The 18,339-nt window shown below is 21.1% G+C and overlaps 4 protein-coding genes across 4 annotated transcripts, besides 53 other annotated features; 1 reads left to right on the forward strand and 3 right to left on the reverse strand.

The window, feature by feature from the left end:
- Positions 1–17: 17 nt before the first annotated feature.
- Positions 18–68: a sequence feature (AT_rich).
- A 33-nt stretch (positions 69–101) lies between these two features.
- Positions 102–214: a sequence feature (AT_rich).
- Positions 215–241: 27 nt separating this feature from the next.
- Positions 242–403: a microsatellite.
- Positions 404–492: 89 nt separating this feature from the next.
- Positions 493–593: a microsatellite.
- Positions 498–672: a microsatellite.
- Positions 673–949: a sequence feature (AT_rich).
- On the reverse strand, positions 944–4,834 carry EDI_142150 (multidrug resistance protein, putative; the record flags this gene model as incomplete). The annotated part of the gene is made up of 1 exon (XM_001734279.1): positions 944–4,834. One exon carries the CDS (start codon positions 4,832–4,834, stop codon positions 944–946), a length of 3,891 nt encoding a protein of 1,296 aa, XP_001734331.1.
- Positions 2,766–2,844: a microsatellite.
- A 186-nt stretch (positions 4,835–5,020) lies between the features above and the next one.
- Positions 5,021–5,195: a microsatellite.
- Positions 5,196–5,199: 4 nt separating this feature from the next.
- Positions 5,200–5,329: a sequence feature (AT_rich).
- Positions 5,330–5,336: 7 nt separating this feature from the next.
- Positions 5,337–5,443: a microsatellite.
- Positions 5,374–5,548: a microsatellite.
- Positions 5,488–5,667: a microsatellite.
- Positions 5,668–5,687: 20 nt separating this feature from the next.
- Positions 5,688–5,870: a microsatellite.
- Positions 5,806–5,974: a microsatellite.
- A 1,385-nt stretch (positions 5,975–7,359) lies between these two features.
- Positions 7,360–7,613: a sequence feature (AT_rich).
- A 61-nt stretch (positions 7,614–7,674) lies between these two features.
- Positions 7,675–7,713: a sequence feature (AT_rich).
- A 97-nt stretch (positions 7,714–7,810) lies between these two features.
- Positions 7,811–7,867: a sequence feature (AT_rich).
- Positions 7,868–7,914: 47 nt separating this feature from the next.
- Positions 7,915–8,100: a microsatellite.
- Positions 8,015–8,204: a microsatellite.
- Positions 8,198–8,385: a microsatellite.
- Positions 8,269–8,425: a microsatellite.
- A 71-nt stretch (positions 8,426–8,496) lies between these two features.
- Positions 8,497–8,684: a microsatellite.
- Positions 8,685–8,691: 7 nt separating this feature from the next.
- Positions 8,692–8,765: a sequence feature (AT_rich).
- Positions 8,766–8,767: 2 nt separating this feature from the next.
- Positions 8,768–8,858: a microsatellite.
- A 45-nt stretch (positions 8,859–8,903) lies between these two features.
- Positions 8,904–8,927: a sequence feature (AT_rich).
- Positions 8,928–9,462: a repeat region.
- A 61-nt stretch (positions 9,463–9,523) lies between these two features.
- Positions 9,524–9,604: a sequence feature (AT_rich).
- Positions 9,605–9,831: 227 nt separating this feature from the next.
- EDI_142160 (uncharacterized protein) lies at positions 9,832–10,592 on the forward strand (the record flags this gene model as incomplete). The annotated part of the gene is made up of 4 exons (XM_001734280.1): positions 9,832–9,873; positions 10,183–10,274; positions 10,300–10,343; positions 10,378–10,592. The coding sequence occupies 4 exons, from the start codon at positions 9,832–9,834 to the stop codon at positions 10,590–10,592; spliced, it is 393 nt and encodes a 130-aa protein (XP_001734332.1).
- Positions 9,947–10,000: a sequence feature (AT_rich).
- Positions 10,029–10,058: a sequence feature (AT_rich).
- A 580-nt stretch (positions 10,593–11,172) lies between the features above and the next one.
- Positions 11,173–11,207: a sequence feature (AT_rich).
- A 1,651-nt stretch (positions 11,208–12,858) lies between these two features.
- Positions 12,859–13,147: a sequence feature (AT_rich).
- A 68-nt stretch (positions 13,148–13,215) lies between these two features.
- Positions 13,216–13,334: a sequence feature (AT_rich).
- A 215-nt stretch (positions 13,335–13,549) lies between these two features.
- Positions 13,550–13,634: a sequence feature (AT_rich).
- A 1-nt stretch (position 13,635) lies between these two features.
- Positions 13,636–13,707: a microsatellite.
- Positions 13,708–13,828: 121 nt separating this feature from the next.
- Positions 13,829–13,880: a microsatellite.
- Positions 13,881–13,883: 3 nt separating this feature from the next.
- Positions 13,884–14,011: a microsatellite.
- Positions 13,929–14,039: a microsatellite.
- Positions 14,040–14,054: 15 nt separating this feature from the next.
- Positions 14,055–14,106: a sequence feature (AT_rich).
- Positions 14,107–14,144: 38 nt separating this feature from the next.
- Positions 14,145–15,092, reverse strand: EDI_142170 (uncharacterized protein; the record flags this gene model as incomplete). The annotated part of the gene is made up of 1 exon (XM_001734281.1): positions 14,145–15,092. The coding sequence occupies one exon, from the start codon at positions 15,090–15,092 to the stop codon at positions 14,145–14,147; it is 948 nt and encodes a 315-aa protein (XP_001734333.1).
- A 74-nt stretch (positions 15,093–15,166) lies between these two features.
- Positions 15,167–15,193: a sequence feature (AT_rich).
- A 16-nt stretch (positions 15,194–15,209) lies between these two features.
- Positions 15,210–15,244: a sequence feature (AT_rich).
- A 25-nt stretch (positions 15,245–15,269) lies between these two features.
- Positions 15,270–15,792: a repeat region.
- Positions 15,793–15,910: a microsatellite.
- Positions 15,911–15,926: 16 nt separating this feature from the next.
- Positions 15,927–16,005: a microsatellite.
- Positions 16,006–16,015: 10 nt separating this feature from the next.
- Positions 16,016–16,054: a sequence feature (AT_rich).
- Positions 16,055–16,057: 3 nt separating this feature from the next.
- On the reverse strand, positions 16,058–17,107 carry EDI_142180 (uncharacterized protein; the record flags this gene model as incomplete). The annotated part of the gene is made up of 1 exon (XM_001734282.1): positions 16,058–17,107. The coding sequence occupies one exon, from the start codon at positions 17,105–17,107 to the stop codon at positions 16,058–16,060; it is 1,050 nt and encodes a 349-aa protein (XP_001734334.1).
- Positions 16,922–16,953: a sequence feature (AT_rich).
- Positions 17,063–17,228: a microsatellite.
- Positions 17,107–17,223: a microsatellite.
- A 22-nt stretch (positions 17,229–17,250) lies between the features above and the next one.
- Positions 17,251–17,342: a sequence feature (AT_rich).
- A 7-nt stretch (positions 17,343–17,349) lies between these two features.
- Positions 17,350–17,777: a repeat region.
- A 4-nt stretch (positions 17,778–17,781) lies between these two features.
- Positions 17,782–17,912: a sequence feature (AT_rich).
- Positions 17,913–17,972: 60 nt separating this feature from the next.
- Positions 17,973–18,109: a microsatellite.
- Positions 18,110–18,133: a sequence feature (AT_rich).
- Positions 18,134–18,147: 14 nt separating this feature from the next.
- Positions 18,148–18,325: a microsatellite.
- The last annotated feature ends 14 nt before the right edge of the window (positions 18,326–18,339 follow it).

The following is an 18,339-nucleotide window of genomic DNA, read 5'->3' on the forward strand; positions in this document are numbered from 1 at the left end:
ACACATATTTGTTGAACTAAATAATCAAAATACAAATTACTTATTTTGAATTTAATTTAAAATTATTTGAACAATTTATATCATTCAGTTATCAATGGTTGAATATTTATTTAATTTAAATTTATTCATTTAATTATAAATTATATGATTGATTATTGTATGAATATTGGTTTTATTCTAAATTAGTTATAAATATTATTTAGTTATTATTATTCTTTTATGGTGGAGATTAGTAATTACAAGTTATTTAAATAATAGAGATAATAAATTAACATTTAATAAATATATTAATTACGTAAATAAATCAGTATTAATAAATTTAATTATCAATTGATTAATAAGATATAAATATTTTATAATTAATACATTGATTACGTAATTAATGATTTGTAATAATAATTAAACTAAATGAGTATGGTTTGTTTATAATCATTTACACTTTATTTATTATTACCAATTCATTTTAAACCAAATTAAAATAATGGATTAAATTATTATATCAATATTTTACTATCTTATTATCTTCTTATTATTTTCTTATTCTATTATGTTTAATATTATTTTCTAGTCATTGTATTATATTAAATTCTATTTAGTAATGATTATTCAATAAAAGTTATTGAACAACAAAAATTATGTTTATTATTTTTATTATCATTAATATATTATTATAAAATATTTATTAGTTATAAATGTATATTATCATATTTTAATATTGAATTAATGTCAAAATATAAGTAGATTAATATAATGATAATTATATTTGTTTTAATTAGTTCTTTCAACATTAAAATAATGTTTAATGAAATTAATATACTCAAAATATAAAATATTATTATTTAAACTAATACCTTTATATAATTATTATATTTATAATATTTTTAAAAGATAAAGAAATACTTTTGTATCATTAAAATGAACATTTAATTAATATTTATTTGAATTAATTCATTGTTCCAAATTGTTGCATAGCAAGTGTATAATAAAATCCTTTCAATTCTATTAATTCTTGATGTGTTCCTTGTTCTACAATCTTTCCTCTCATAATAACACATATTTTATCTGCGTTTTGAATAGTTGATAATCTATGTGCAATAATAATTGTTGTTCTTCCTTTTGATGCTTTGTCAAGTGCTTCTTGTACTATTTTTTCACTTTCTGAATCAAGTGCTGATGTAGCTTCATCAAGTAATAATACTTTTGGATTTCTAATTAATGCACGTGCAATAGCAATTCTTTGTTTTTGTCCTCCTGATAATTGACTTCCTCTATCACCTACCATTGTATTATATCCTTCTGGCATTGTTGAAATGAAATCATGTGCATTTGCCATTTTAGCAGCAGTATAAATTTGTTCATTATTTACTTCAACACCTTTAGGAATACCTCTTTTAATATTATCAATAATACTTTCAGCAAATAATACTGGTTCTTGTCCAACTAATCCTATTTGATTTCTTAAGAACTGAATGTTTAAATCCTTTATATTATGTCCATCTAATAATACTTCCCCATTTGTTGGTTCATAAAATCTTTCAATTAATTGAATTGATGTTGATTTACCACATCCTGATACTCCAACTAATGCAATTGTTTTTCCTTGTTCTGCTTTAAATGAAATACCTTTTAATACTTCATTATCAACTCTTGTTGGATATCTGAAATGAACATTTTTGAACTCAATTTCACCTTTTATATCATTAATTATCTCATTATTTACTTCTTGTGATTCTATCTTAGGTATTCTATCAATAACATTATATGAATGTCTTGCTGCTTTCATTGATTTACCAATGTCTGGCATAATTTCTCCAAAACTTCCCATCCTTTGTGAAGCAAAAACAACAGACATAATAGCCTTCTGAAGTTTCATGTATCCTTCGGTAAATACTTGATAAAACATTTGACTTGTTTGTTTATAATTTAACTTCTTTGCTAAAAAATAAGTACCAAGATAATACCCATATGCATCAACAACAAAATTTGATAAATTTGAAAGTGAATTCACTAAAGCAAGTAATGGTGCCCATTTAAAGATATTTCTATAAGGTTTTTTCAAATTTAATGAATAGTGTTTTAAGAAGTGTTCTTCTCTTGTTAATGATTGAACTGTTTTCATAGATTCAACTACTTCAACAAGAGTAATTCCTGATTCTTCATATGCTTTTTCTGCTGGAGATGATTGCATTGAATTAAACTTATAATCGCCAAATAAAATGAGCACTAGAATAGGAGAAGTAGCAATAACACAAAGTGCTACCTTCCATTCATAATAAAGAGCAAATCCAAATGCAAAACAAATTGAAGAAATAAGATAAACAGTATTTCCAAGAAATATACCAGTAATTCCATTTAATTTTGTTGGATCAGATGATAATCGTGTAATTAATGAACCTACTCTATTTTCTTTTCTATCAAACCATCCTATTTCTTGACTAATAATTGATTTAAACATTCTTCTTCTAATACTTCCTATTAAATGTTCTCCTGATGTTCCAAATAATCCAATATAAAAGTAATGTGATATAAGTCCAACAATTGCAATTCCTATAATCCAAATGATAGATACAATTAATGTATGATGTTGTTCATCTGTTAGATCAACTCCTTCTCTCATCTCCATCATCACAACTATTAAATCAATAAACTTAATTGTAAAAAATGGATATATTGCACCTCCTACAATTCCACCAAGTGTAGCAAGTGTAAAGAAAATAAAATTCATTTTCATTTGTTCAATCATAATTCTTATTATTGAAAATCTATTTGATTTCTTTGTTATTTTTATTTCTTCTTCATATTCTTCTTTAATTTTATTAACAATTTCTTCATCATTTTGATTTTCTGTAACAATTATATTTTCTATTTCTTTATCTTCTTCTTCTTCTCTAAATTTCTTTAAATCATTCTCAACTGTTTCTTGATCAACTTCTTCTTCCATACTTTGTCTTTTAACTAATCCATAATATGTTCCTTTTAATTCTATTAATTCTTGATGTGTTCCTTGTTCTATAATTTCTCCTTGATGAAATACACATATTTTATCTGCATTTCTAACAGTTGTTAATCTATGTGCAATAATAATTGTTGTTCTTCCTTTTGATGCTTTGTCAAGTGCTTCTTGTACTATTTTTTCACTTTGTGTATCAAGTGCTGATGTAGCTTCATCAAGAAGTAGAATAGATGGTTTTCTAATTAATGCACGTGCAATAGCAATTCTTTGTTTCTGTCCTCCTGATAATAATGCTCCTTTTTCTCCAATTATTGTATCATATCCATCTGGAAGTTTAGAAATGAAATCATGTGCATTTGCCATTTTAGCACATTTAATCATTTCTTCTTCATTTAATGTTTCTCCTTCTCTTGTTCCAAGTATAATATTTTCTCGAATTGTTCCTGCAAATAATATTGGTTCTTGTCCAACTATTCCTATTTGATTTCTTAACCATTTAATATTTAATTCTCTTATATCTTTTCCATCTATTGTTATTTTTCCACTATTTGGATCATAATTTCTTTGAATTAATTGAATAGTAGTTGATTTCCCACATCCTGATGTTCCAACTAATGCAATTGTTTCTCCTTTCTTAATTTCAAGATCAAGTCCTTTTAATACTTGATGAGATGGTCTTGTTGGATAAACAAATTGAACATCCTCAAATTTAATATTTCCATTACATTCATTAGGACATTCACCAACTGTAGATTGACAATCAATATCTGGTATTCTATCAATTGTTGTAAATATTTTATAAGCTGATGCTTGTGCTGAAAATAATAAATTTAATGGTGTTGCAACCATAGCTAATATTTGAGATGCCATCCACACTGAAAAGAATACTCCCAAAACATCACCAGCAATTACTCCTTTACTTCCTCCTTTTCCTCTAATTACAATACTACCATACCAACTTCCAAGTGCATATGAACAAAATATAAAAAACATACTAAAACCAAATCCTATTCCAAAACATTGTCCTTTAATTGCATTAAAATGTTCATTTTCTTTTATTTTTTCTTCATATTCTTCACTAAATTTATGTTCTTGATTTAATGACTGAACTGTTCTAATATTTCCTATTGTTTCTTCTGCAATACTACCAGCTACTCCAAACACACTTAATGCTTTTGTTTCATATTTCATTCCAACCATTTGAAAACCTGTGAAAGAAAATGAAGATAATGGAACTGTTGCTATCAGTACAAGTGTTAGATCCCATGATTTAATAAATCCAATAATATAACCTGTAATAGCTATTGAAAATATTTGAAAAATCATTCCAAATTTTGGACCAATTCCATCTTGAAAATTTTTAATATCTGTTGCTATTCTTGTTGTTAATTCTCCTGATTCTTGCAAATCATACCATGTTGCATCTTGTCTTAATAATGACTTAAAATATAATTTTCTCACTCTAATTCCTTCTCTTTGGGAAACTACAAACAATGAAAATGTTCTCATAAAACTTAATACCATACTTATTACTCCAAAATATACCATCTTCACAACTACTTTATTCACTGATTCTTTTACTTCTTCAACAATCATATGATTAACTTCTTCATCTATTATTATGTTATATTCTGGAGTATAGATATAACTATTAACCATATCTCCCATTAAAACCATCATGAGTGGTTGCATTATTCCATTTCCTATTGAACTTATAATTCCAATGATTAATAAAATCAAATCTATCCAATCTGAATATTTGAATAGTTTTATTAAATTAACCTTTCCTTCTGTATCATGTAATTTCTTCTTTGATAAAATTTCATTAGGGTCTGGATTCACATTGAATATTTTAAATGTGTCTAATGGTTCGCTTGTCATGTGAATGACTCAAGAATATCTTTTTTTCTTTAAATAGAATTAAATAAAGTTTGAGGCATAACTTATTTTTGGCATTTCAAAAATTCTTATTGATTAAATTGTCCACTTTCTTTATCTTCTTTCTTATTTATTATTTATTGTTATGAAAAAAGTTCTATAAACAACAATAGTATTAACAAAATACTTTTCTATTTCTTCTTATTTTTCTATTCTATTAATTCTACTCTTTTTTTAAACTTTCTTTATGGTAATTCTTTCTGTTCTTTTTTTTTATTTTTATTTATCATACTCAATTTACTACTGATTCTATTTTATATAAATTAATTCTTTATTCTATTGTTTTATTATTTTATTTTCTTTTTATCATTTTTTATAATCAGATTTTATATTATAATGTCAATTATTTGAATCAAATTAAAACATTAATAAACTATTTGAATTAATCTTTTAAAATTAATATTTCATTTTATTTTGAAGTAAATAATTAATTATTTAGAATATCTTTTTATTTCTTCTTTCTTCTTTTTATAATTCATATGTTTATTTTATTACTAATTTTATACTGTTACTTCATTTTATTATTTATTCATATTATTATATTCTTTATTAACCATTTAATATACATTATCCATTATATTATTTCTTTAATTTAATCATTTTTAGTATTTAATTCTTCTTTAATTTTATTATATTTTTATTTATTTTGATTCTATTATCATCTCTTTATCTCAATTTCTTGTAGATATGTATCTTTCTATTCTATTTATTTTTTCTATATTATTACTTTTATCATAATTCTATTTCTTTTTAGTTATACTATTCTTTCATTATTTATTAATATTAACAATATCTATTATTCTTTAATTCTTTATTTAATTATTCAACAGTTACTTTTATTATTAATCCATAATCCATCAACTTATTTAGAATTTATTTATGAGTGTTTTGTTAATCTAATGATTTCTATATTGTTTAATTTATTTTATTTTGATTGAATCTATTTTAATCTTTTCTTATCTTTTTAATTCTTTCTTTAACCATTCCAATTAATTTAGTTATTTGAATATCTTTAATATATTTAACTTCTCTATTTCATCTCTTTTTATTCTTGTGTTTTCATAATTATTTTTATTTAACTTTGAGTTTTAATTATTTACTTCTTATGTTGAGAGTATTTAATTGTTATATGTTATCTTATTTTATCATTTCTTCTGCTTTTTTAAAAAACTTCATTCTTATTGTTATTTAATAATTTCATTGATTTCTAATGTTTCCATTCATCCTGATAATAAAAATAACAATATTAATTAATGAGTCAATTCAACATTTTATTCCATTTGACCAATGAAATTCTTTTGTAAAGAAGATGTATAAAGAGTAATATTAACTCTTTTTAATTCTTTTGTAGATTCATTCTCTAGAACATATCCTTCCATAATAAGGGAATTTCTTTTTAAACTTTCTGTTGGATTAATGTATACCACAAAACTACTTCCAATATTCTCTTTAACTTTACTCAAATATTCTAATTGTTGTTTAGTTAAATCTTTACTTCCTCCACAGACATACATCCCAACACAATAACAATTCTGTCCAACTATGTCTTTTGCCATCTTTAATTTTCCTTCTCTACACTTTGGGAGTACTTCTAGTTACTTCAACAATTGATTCATCATTAACAACTCCATATATTCTTCCACCACAATGTGTCTGATTATTAAATGAAGAGCGTGTATTTCTAAAGTGTTTAAGAATATTTAAAACAACGTTTTGCTCAATTCTGCTTGATATTTTGTTTTTGTCAAGGGTTTTTGAGATTTTGATTTCTTAAACAATTTTATTATTTACTTATTATCAGTTTTACTATTTCTATCTTGTGAGAATTGAATATGAGAAATTATCAAGGAAGATGAAAAGAATGTAATTAAATTATGTGTCTTTGTTACCAATGAAATAAACAACAACCATAAAAACAACTAGTACAACCATTAACCCAAACAAAATCAAAAGAGTACTTCCAGATATTTTGTTCTTCTTTCCTAATGTTTGAATGAAATTCTTTCCAATAGAAGACATTTCTTTTTTCTTATTTCCATGGTCATCTTCATCACTGCTCACGTCAAGTTCTATAGTTGGTGCAACTTCATTATTTTCACTACTTCTACTTTGTCATCTTTACGTTTTAAACTAGTGATTTCTTCTTGGACATATTCGACATTGTCTTGCTCTTCTTTTTCTTGTGGGAGTTGTTTTATTTCTTTTGGAGTTTCAATAATTCAAATAGTATAATTACATTTCATTGTCATGTTTAGAAGTAATTTAATAATTGTTGAAGATAAGAGTTAATAGTAATATAGAGAATAAATAATCTTTAAACTGAAATTAGATTTGTTGTTGTGAAAATTAGTTAATGAGTTTAGGAGATTTAATGTTTATTCTATTGATTCATAAAGCAATTAAAGAGTTGTTGTGAAATACACAAAAAGAAGATGAGGTACAATTCTTTTATATTGAACTACTAATTCAAATTATACAATTATTTACTTTATCATAAATTTAGTATAGAAATTTATTGTATTTACAAACAATAACTAATATGATAAATATACAATTAATAAGATTTTTTTATAAAATAATACAACATAAATTAATTAAGGATTTATTCAAAATAAATTTAGATTTAAACATTGAATAAGTAGAAGTTATTAATTTTCATTCATTAATAAAATAAATATCAAATTAACATAAATTAACAAAAATCAAATTCAATTTATAAAAACAAAACATAACCCATTCATATCACAAACAATATTATAACTAAATAACATTTAATGTTCTTGTTTTATATATTTAATATTTATAGTTTATTTCATTATAATCTCTTTATTTGATATGGTTTCATTTATTTCATCATATGATTTATTATATAAGTCATATACCATAATAATATGAACAAATAGATTAAGTAAGAGTAAGAAATAATATTTAATAAATATAATGAAAAAGCAATTTAAATATGAAATATTATATAATCAAAAGTATTCATGATAACCAATTTATAGAAAGAATTAAAAGAAGATAAATACAATAAAATAATTATTAAATTATAAATATGATATGAATTGAGTAATTAAGAAATAAAGAATATAAGGTAAACAAGATAAATTAATTAAATTCATTAAAGAATGATAATAATAAAAATAATAAATAAAAACAAATGAATTAATAAGAAATAATAATAAGAAACAATGAGATAATAAAATAAACACTAAACCATTCATTAATAATACTAATTGAACAATCAAATAAAATAAACTATTAAAATTTAAGAAGAAAATAATGAGAATATAAAATAATTAATAGAAATAAATAAAGAGTTAAAGAATCATAATAATATAAAAATAAACGAGAAAGAAGTATAATCAATACAGATTAATAAGTATAAAAAATAAACAAAAATGAATTGAATTATTATATTGAAAAGAATAATATACAATGAGAAACTGAATTAATTAATGAATTAATAATACAAATAAGAAATAAAAAAATAATAATGAAATATTAAAAATTAGAATAGATATGAAAATTAAATAATCCAATAACCAATCATAAAGTGTGATTACATTCTTTATTTACTTGACTATTGAATAATACTTTTATATAAAATTGAAATAAAATATAAAATACAAAAATAAGAAAAGTAGTGATAATAATGACAATAAATATCAAATGAAAAGATAAATAGAATAAAATAATAAAAAAATAACTAAATTAATACGAAGAAAAATAAATGGAGATAATATAAATAATCAACAACACAACAATTTAAACAAATAAAAATTAAGATAAATTAATAGTATTATTAAATACTTAAAATTATAAATATTGTTGAATTTAATTTTGATTAGTAAATAAAATAATTTGATTATTTCATTATTATATTTTGTTTATTTTAATTTTAATTTAATTTATTCTATTTCTATTATTCTTTATTTTCTTTATGTTTATTTTTTATTATATTTTAATTATCAAACATTCATTATTCTTCTGTTTATTTCTTTCTTCTTTCTTATTTATATTTATTATAATTAAAAGATCCTTTTATCAATTCAGAATATACATCATATTTTGTTACCATGCTTATTGAGTAATGTTATAGAGTCTTGTAATGAAAATTAAACCACAAACAGGTATTCAAGTTCAAAGAAAAGAATGAATGAAATAACAATAAAATACATAATAATAATGGTAAAAGAAATAACAAGAGAAAATTGAATAGAAAAAGAAGAATACAAAGAAAAACAAATAAGAAACAATGTAAATATAATGATAATAAACATTATACAAATAAGAAACCTAAATGGTTAACAACAAAAGAAATTGAAATGAAAAATAAAAGAATAAGAATTGAAAATGAGAAATGAGAATATTCAGAAATATATAAAAATTAGAAGATAAAGAAAATGTATAATATTCCAAGAAGTATATTCAGTAATAAATAATAAAGAAAAATCGAAGAAGAATTCAAATAGAAAACAAAATAAAAGATGAAGATATTAAAATAAATGAAGAATGAATCAAAAACAAAAATCGAATCAAAGAAATGAATGATAGATGTAAAACTACAATGGGAACCAAAATAAGCGAAGAAATTATGAATCTAAATAAAATGATCAATTGAAAATAGTGTATTATATTTTTTGAATATTAGATTATTATGTTTTCTATTATTTTCTCTTAAAATTATAAAAATATAATATAAAATAAAAAGTAGGTAAAATACAAATTCTATAACAATCAGTTGACACTTTGTAACTTCTTGTTGTATTGAGTATGATGTATATTGATTTGTTGAGTATATTCATTCATATTTGTGTTCATTTTATATTATTCTTTATTTCTTTTCATTTACCTTCAATTCTATTTTAATGTGAAAATATCATTATGAAAAATAATAAAGAAGAGCATTATGTTAATTCATATTTATAATGTTATTTATGAATATCAATGATTATATAAATATGAATATCAATCGTATTGTTATTAATGAGTAAATATGTTACATTTCATTTATCACATTGATTAGATGTCATAATGATATGTTAATAGATGTTATTATTTATTTATTTAAATGATATAATTATTGATATGAAAATTAAATTATATCACAGATGATTATCAATGATGAATGATGATAATATACAATTTAAATTATTTATATTATCATATCAAACAAGAGATAAATGATGAAATAAATAAAAAGATAATAAATAACAGTGTCAATGAAATGATGATATGATAATAACAAATTGAAATATTAAAAAACAAATTCTGATCGATATTGTTAGAGTTACATATGTAATCAAACTACGAGGTTTTGTATGAAAGATAATCATAGTGAGAATACATGTACAGTAAAACTAACAACTATCAAGAATATGTTTGTTATTCAGAACAAAGTGTAGTGTTAGAGATAAAATAAATGTAAAAACATCAGGTATATTGAAATGTCATGTTATTTAGTAAAATGTAATTCAATACAGATATAAATGCGAATACATCATCATGTCATTCATCATGTTGTGGAGATTCTATAAGATCAGTATGTAAGTGTGATGTATCAACTAATAAATGTTGTAAATCTACTCAAGTACAAAATGGTAATTATTGTAATTCTAGTAAACATCAAATTTATGATTATACAGGAACTACACAAAAATGTATTGTTTCGAATTGTACAGAATATCTTGTCAGATAGAGATGTCTTATGAATAGATGCAAAGAAATAAGTAAGAATAAATATTATGAATGTTGATTGTTCTAAAACTATGTACAGAGATTATTATTCAACTACATATTTAAATGACAATGTGCAGTTCAAGTTGTTTGAGATAATTCTAATGTAGAATATTAATATTGTTCAATGGTAACAGATAATGTTATTAAATATCATGATGTGTAACTCATATAAATATCAATGTAGAAACATTAATGGTAAATGTATTAATGTATAATTCTTATTTATATGTATTTAATAAAAATGAATATTCTAAATCTGATAATAATATTTGTGCTGAATGTTCTAGTTTAACATATCCACTGATACTACATACAGAACTTATATTTATGATCAAAAAGAGGAACATTTAAACAAACTGTTAAACCAACATTAACATGTTCAATATGTGAAAATGATAAGTTTGGAGAGAATGTAAATATCAAAAATTAGAAAATAAAGTTATTTTAGAAAATGGAAAAAGAGTACAAATACACTATTCCAAAAGATTGTATTGATGAACAATGTATTCAAAAACAATACATAGATTGATTAGATAATGATAATAACTTTAAATATATTTATAACTTTTATTTACCATGTCAAGATATGTTACAGTTACCTATCACTACAATTTATATTCAATGTGAATGGTTACAGACTTCATTTATAACAAAGTGAAGAATTGATGAAAGAAGAAGATAAAGAATCATATTGTACATACAAAATAACAACAAGTGAATGTAAAAGATGTTTATTAATTGCAAGTTAAGAATAAGGAGAGGAAGTTGAATTATATGCAGAAGAAACTAAGAATAGATGAATTCCATACAAATACAAGAATAATGATTACGTTATTAGTTATATCTTTGATTGTCAACAGTTGAATGTAAGATTCAAGAGATTGTTATTACAGAAAAGAATAGAATAAAACCAACAACATGTAAGAATACTACAAAAATAATATGCAACACTAATAATAAGAGAATTGAAGAAGCACGTAAAACATTTATTAAAGGAAAAGAATGGATGGAGAAAGTAGGACGTGCACTCACTGTTTGTCAAAATGATAATGGTTATTTAATTGTTATAATACAATAAAATGTAATCAAAATAGAAGTAGATTATAGAAGTAGATCAATGACAAAAGAATGTGATAGTATACACATATTTGTAAGTTTGTATCACTTACTGATGAACTATCAATAGATAATGTACATCTTAGAGTTCAATAGGAGTAGAATTAAAGAATGTATGTTTGAAATATAAATATGTTGAGAGTAAATGAAGTAATTAAACAATAACACACCAATGGGATGTTGATTCATAACGATCAATACTAATCTAAATGTAAGAAATTAATGTGAAATCATAACATATAGTCCAACAACAAGAAAACTGTTTACACAAAAAAAAACATAAACAATTTGAAGATGTTTCTATTGTTAATGTTCATTTCTTGATGTGTCAGTAGTTCTGACTGTATAAGAATAAACAGATAAAGAATAATATGATCTTGATGTATGTGATAATTTTTTTGTTTGAATCAGTCATATAGAACATAACAACTTAATAATCAAACTGAGTGTGTTCATGTAAAAGAAATTAATAACGTTAAATTCATTGAAACAATAACCACTAAAACACCAGTAATAGTCTCAATGATTATTGTTCTTTTTGATTGTTTAAGAACATCAAGTTGTTTCATCAGTTATGAAGAATACTATCACAACAACTAATGATAATATAGAATGTATTGGAATAGATAATGAATCAACTAATGTAGCTACATTCAATGGATAAGAAATAATTAAGAGAAATGGATATTTTATGTTTATACATTTCAAATAAAAAGAAGAAAAATATGTATAAGAAACAATAAATAGAAATAAGTAGAAATGAACAAGAATCAACAAATATCATTTTAATTTCATATTTCAAGAATGATAATTAAATAAGAATTAACAAGTTATTTGATAGTAATTCATTCTATTATTCTTAATTATTATACACTTTAAATCTATTTGATATTTCAAATTATACAATTCTCTATCAACTTATTCATTTTCTAATTATATTTCTATTATACATTGAAATATCATTTATTCATATTGATAATTGTTTTATATTTCATTATATTTATCTACAATATCACTAATAACAGAAACAAATAGAAAATAAACAAATTAATTCATTCTGTTTATGAAATTATAGATGATTATTTAAATTATCAGATATTTTCATTTAGATTTATTATATAACAAATAATAGTTTTAAGAATTTATCAAATGAATAAATAACAATAATAATTGAGTATTTATACAATTTGTTAAATTAACAATATAATTTATTAATTGTTGATATTAAATATTGTATTATAAAACAATAATAAATCAATGTTATATTGTTTTATTTAATATGATTTATAGTTATTTAATTGTTTATTTAATTGATTATTAACAATTTTTAATTTTCTGTTGAAATATATTATATACATTTAAAACAAATTTGAACATTTAATTACTATAATTATTAATGTGTTTTATTATTTTGTTTGAGAATAAGAATATTATTCATTCATAAAGAAAAATACATTCACATTATCTTAAAATTATTTATTCTATATTATTTGATACAAATAATTCAAATTTAATTGACTTAATATTCAAATAATATTCAATTTATCATTTCTATTTAATAAATTACTGTTTATTTTTAAATATTGGATATTCTATTTTCATTGTTAATCTTTTGTTGTTTTATTTCTTTTTTGTTTCATAGATAAATTTCAAATATCATTATTTCTTATTAATTTGATACACTTCTTGATTATTATCTATTTTCACAACTGTTTTGTTTCATTTATCATTCATATTTATTGTTTGTTTAAATTTGTGAATGTTGAATAGTGTGATGTAGTGTTTTGTTGTTTCTTTTACTTAAATTTGATTATTATAATGATGTATTATTATAGTTAATTTAGATTAATGAATAATCAAATTTGTTAATTCTTTATAATATATTGTTTATTTTATTCATTTGATTGTGTATTATTATAAATGATTTAATGTTTCAATTGATCTTCTTTTATTTTATTGTTTAATCATCAAAATTGAATGTTATTAATAATCTTTAAAATATGTTGTTTTGTAATTTAACAAATTAAATGAAATAAACATTGAATCATATGTTTGAACATAATCATTTGAATGAATTATTAGTATAATAAATACAATATAATCAATATAAAATGATAATAATATATATAATGTTAAAAACAATCAACATAAAATTCAAAAAAGAAAAATAAAAAGAAGTTGATAGAAAATGATGTAGTAATATAAATAATGAATAAATAAATATAATGATAATGAAAGTATATAAATAATATAATGAATAAATGATATAGTTTAAATTAATACAAATAATGATATTTTATATGAGTTTATTATTGTTTTAATCATTTAAAACATTTTTAGTAAATTAAAAATAATAACCATTTTGTTGTTATTTTAAATCATTTCAATTAGTAAATTAATCATCATCATCTGAATGAATTTTCATAATGTTTAATTCATTTAATTCTTCTTGATATTCATTGTTATCATTTATATTTAATAACATACCATTATATTCTATTTCATTAAATACATTTCGAATATCACCAATAATACTAACTGTGTTATTATAAAATTGTATTCCATATCCATTATTATTAGTAATTGTTATCAATAAATCATCTTCAGTAGTATCATTCCCAAATACAATATAAATATCACTTTCTCTTTTACTTACAATTGGAATATATTCTTTCATTCCATTTCTTCTTATAATGAATAAAGCAGATTTATTACAAACAAAGGTTTGGTTTCTAAGTATTTTAACAGAATGAAAGAATATACCAAAAACATTTCCATACTTAGTAACACAAAATATACCAAAATCTTTCTGTCCAAAAAGTTGTTTGTATGTATTCATTGATGAATTTAGTATTTTACAATACTCGATATGTGGAAATATGATATTATAACTACGAAGAGTATCTGAGAATGACTCTGATGGTTTACCATTAAATATATTAACAAATCTTTCATTTGGATCAGCAACAACAATAACCCCTTTTCTTTTTTCAGTTCCATCTGTCATTCCATTAGTCTTTTTATTATATTCAATAACTAATCCATTTAACTTTTTGACAAGGTTTAAATATCCTTCTTTTATTTTTGAAGCATTGGTTTGAGAAATATCTTCTGGCGGATGGCAAAGTTCTTGAAGTTTTTTATTGATATCATTTTGAACCTCACTTATATTAGCTTGAACTTCATCTACGCTTTGAGTACTTTCTTCATTACAAGTATCAGGTACTACTGATATATCTATTGGGTTTTCATCAGTTTGTTCTGAAGATTGTTGTTGCTCTGGATGTTGCACTTCTTCTGAGTTATTATTGTGGAAATTCTCATTAAATTCTGGTTTTTCCATTGTTAATGGTTCACAAGTGGGATATGAAGATCTTTTATAATGAAGAATGATGTTACCATTTTTAGAAATGATGCTTTTTAAATATTTAATTAATTTTTATTGGTGGAAATTGTTATGTTATTTAATTTTATTGAAAAAAAAATCAAATAAATGATGGCAAATAAAAATAAATTCTGATTATGTTTTCATCATATTGAGAATTGATTATTTCAATTATTCTTCATATTTTATTTTTATTCATTTATTGTTTTTCAATCATTATCAATTTAAATATTTCATCATTTAATTTGTTATTTGATTTTTATTTTGAAATAAATAAATATTAAAATTATTCATTATTTATATTGTTATTTTATGTTTGACATATCAATAACATTATGATTATGGTTTATCTCATTTATCATCAACATTGTTTAAATAATCTTTATTGATAACACATCATGTATTCAATTCAAAATTATCAATGATAAATATAATGTATCATAATAAATAATAATAATAATACTATCATAATAAATAAATAATCTTATATCATAATAAACAATAATCGTTATTGATAATACCTCCATAATAATCAATTATTATTGTGTGGTATGTTATCTCACCAAAGGCACATCATAACCAGAAGATAACTAGGTGAATCGAAACAAGGGACATATTAGTGATTTGTGTTGTGTATCTGACATACAACATTCGAATCAAAAATAAAATAAAAGATATAAAGAAATAAAATAAAAAAAGAAAGATAAAAATAAGAATAAGAATATAAGAATAAAAAGAAATAAAGAATAAAAAAAGAATTATAAAACAAATATAAAGAATGATATATCAATCAATAAAAAAGAAAAGAATAATATCAAAATGAATAAATAAGAAAAGAATAATAATAATATAAATGATAATCAATTATAATTTATTTCTACTTTAAATTATATTGTATTTCATTTATTATATTTTTATTTCATTTACCACCCTCTATCAAAACAATTTCTTGGTATTCTTTTATTTTTCTTTAATTCTTCTTCACATCCACAACCATAAAAACATCCATCTCCAAATGATGTAATTGATGATGATATATTAATTGATTTTAATGATGAACATTTATAAAAACAATAATTTCCTAATTCATTAATTGATGATGGTATATTAATTGATGTTAATGATGAACATTCATTAAAACAATTAAATCCTATTTTATTAATTGATGATGGTATTTTAATTGATTTTAATGATGAACATCCATCAAAACATTCATATCCTAATTTACTAATTGATGATGGTATATTAATAGATGTCAGTGTTGGACATTCATAAAAACAACATTTTCCTAATTTAGTAATTGAAGATGGAATAATAAATTCATTAATATCTTTCTTTTCAATATTCTTTCCATTGATTGTTTGTAGATTTTCTGGTATTTTAATACGAACTAACACTGGTTCATTCATAAATATTCTTTCTTTACTAATATATTGTAGATTGTCTATATTCATACTAGTTAATGACTTACATTCATAAAAACAACCATCTCCTATTTCACTAACAGATGATGGTATTTTAATTGTTGTTAATGATGAACATCTATTAAAACAACAATCTCCTAATTTAGTAATTGATGTTGGTATATTAATTGTTGTTAATGATGAACATTCATAAAAACATTCATATCCAAGTGATTTAACTTCTAGTGGTATTGTATTTCCATATGATTTTCTATCTGATTTTGTATATTTTATATTTTTACAGATATTTCCTTGTTCTTTTTCTTTTAAATATTTTGAATAACTTACTAAATACCATATTACTTTTTTAAATATTCTTCCATCATTAAATATTTTATCATTATATTTATAAATATGAAATGTTTCAATATTAGGAAAGAACTTTCTTGAATATTCATTTAATGTAATTGGATTAAAATGAAATCGTTCAATATTTCCTTGAAATCTTTTAATTCCTATTTCTAAATTAATAAAATCTTTAATATCATTAAAATACATTGATGTTATCATTATTTCATTATATCCTATTTCATTATTGATTTATTATTTATTAGTTGTTTTTATTAGTTCTTTTATTTTTATATTTTAATTTCTTCTTTTTTATTCTTTTATCATCATTCTATTTTTATTAATTGATATTTGTTATGAAAAACAATAAATAATAAGAAATAAAATAAAATGTTATTTATTTTTATTTTTAATAAATTATAATTATTAAATATTTCATTTTATTTTATATTTTATTCATTATCAGATTCGAAGATAACACGTCAGATATACAACATAGAATCCTAAAATATTATCATTATTCAAATCTAACAGTTATGGACTGGTTATGACGTTGAATTTGGTTAGAAAAACATCTTACCCAGTACTTCAAGAATACCAGTTTTTATTATGTACAATGACAGGATATCATTGATAATAAACGAATGGGATTTATAAAGATGTTATTATTACTTGTTAAAATACAAGTATTATTTGATAATATAAGAAAGATTATCAAAAGAAAAGGGTTTAGTGGTTGATTCTAAAAAGAATATTAGTCAATAGCAATACAGTATTAATTATATATTCTCCTTAAAATAAGAAAATAAAGAATAATTTTAATACTCATTAAAATCAGATAATAACTTAAATAATGAATATTTAAATAATTGATGTTTAAAATACTTTGTTCTGGGTAAAATAATTTGAATAAATAAAATAATAATTTTTATTATTTTGTTCTTAAAATAAAAATAAAAAATATAAATATAAATTATATATACATTCTATATTCATTTATATTTCTTTATATTTTATATCATTTTATGATCATTTGTTCTGAAGTATAAATAATTCAGAAAAGAAATTTGATTCAATGTAATTGTACATTTTTATTATTATGTTATTATTATATATTTATATATTTTATTATTATATTTATTTTTATTATTGTATTATATATCATCATATTATCTCTTTATTATTATATTTATCATATTTTATTAGTTTTATATTCTTATTATTTATATTTTATTTTATATATTAATACATTCAGCTACGAAAAAAGGAAATAAGAGAAAAATGAAGAGAAAGAATGATATAAAAGAAAAAAGTGAAATTAGGAAGTAGAAGAAGGTGAAAAGAATAAAAGTTGAAAGTTGAGAATATAAAATGAAAGAAGATAAAAATGAGAATAATTCAAAATGAGATAATAAAAGATGAAAAGATTGATGAAATAAAGGATGTATTTTTTA

Source organism: Entamoeba dispar, genomic scaffold, assembly GCF_000209125.1.
Source record: "Entamoeba dispar SAW760 scf_1105229458141 genomic scaffold, whole genome shotgun sequence".
In the NCBI taxonomy this organism is placed as follows: Eukaryota; Evosea; order Mastigamoebida; family Endamoebidae; genus Entamoeba; species Entamoeba dispar.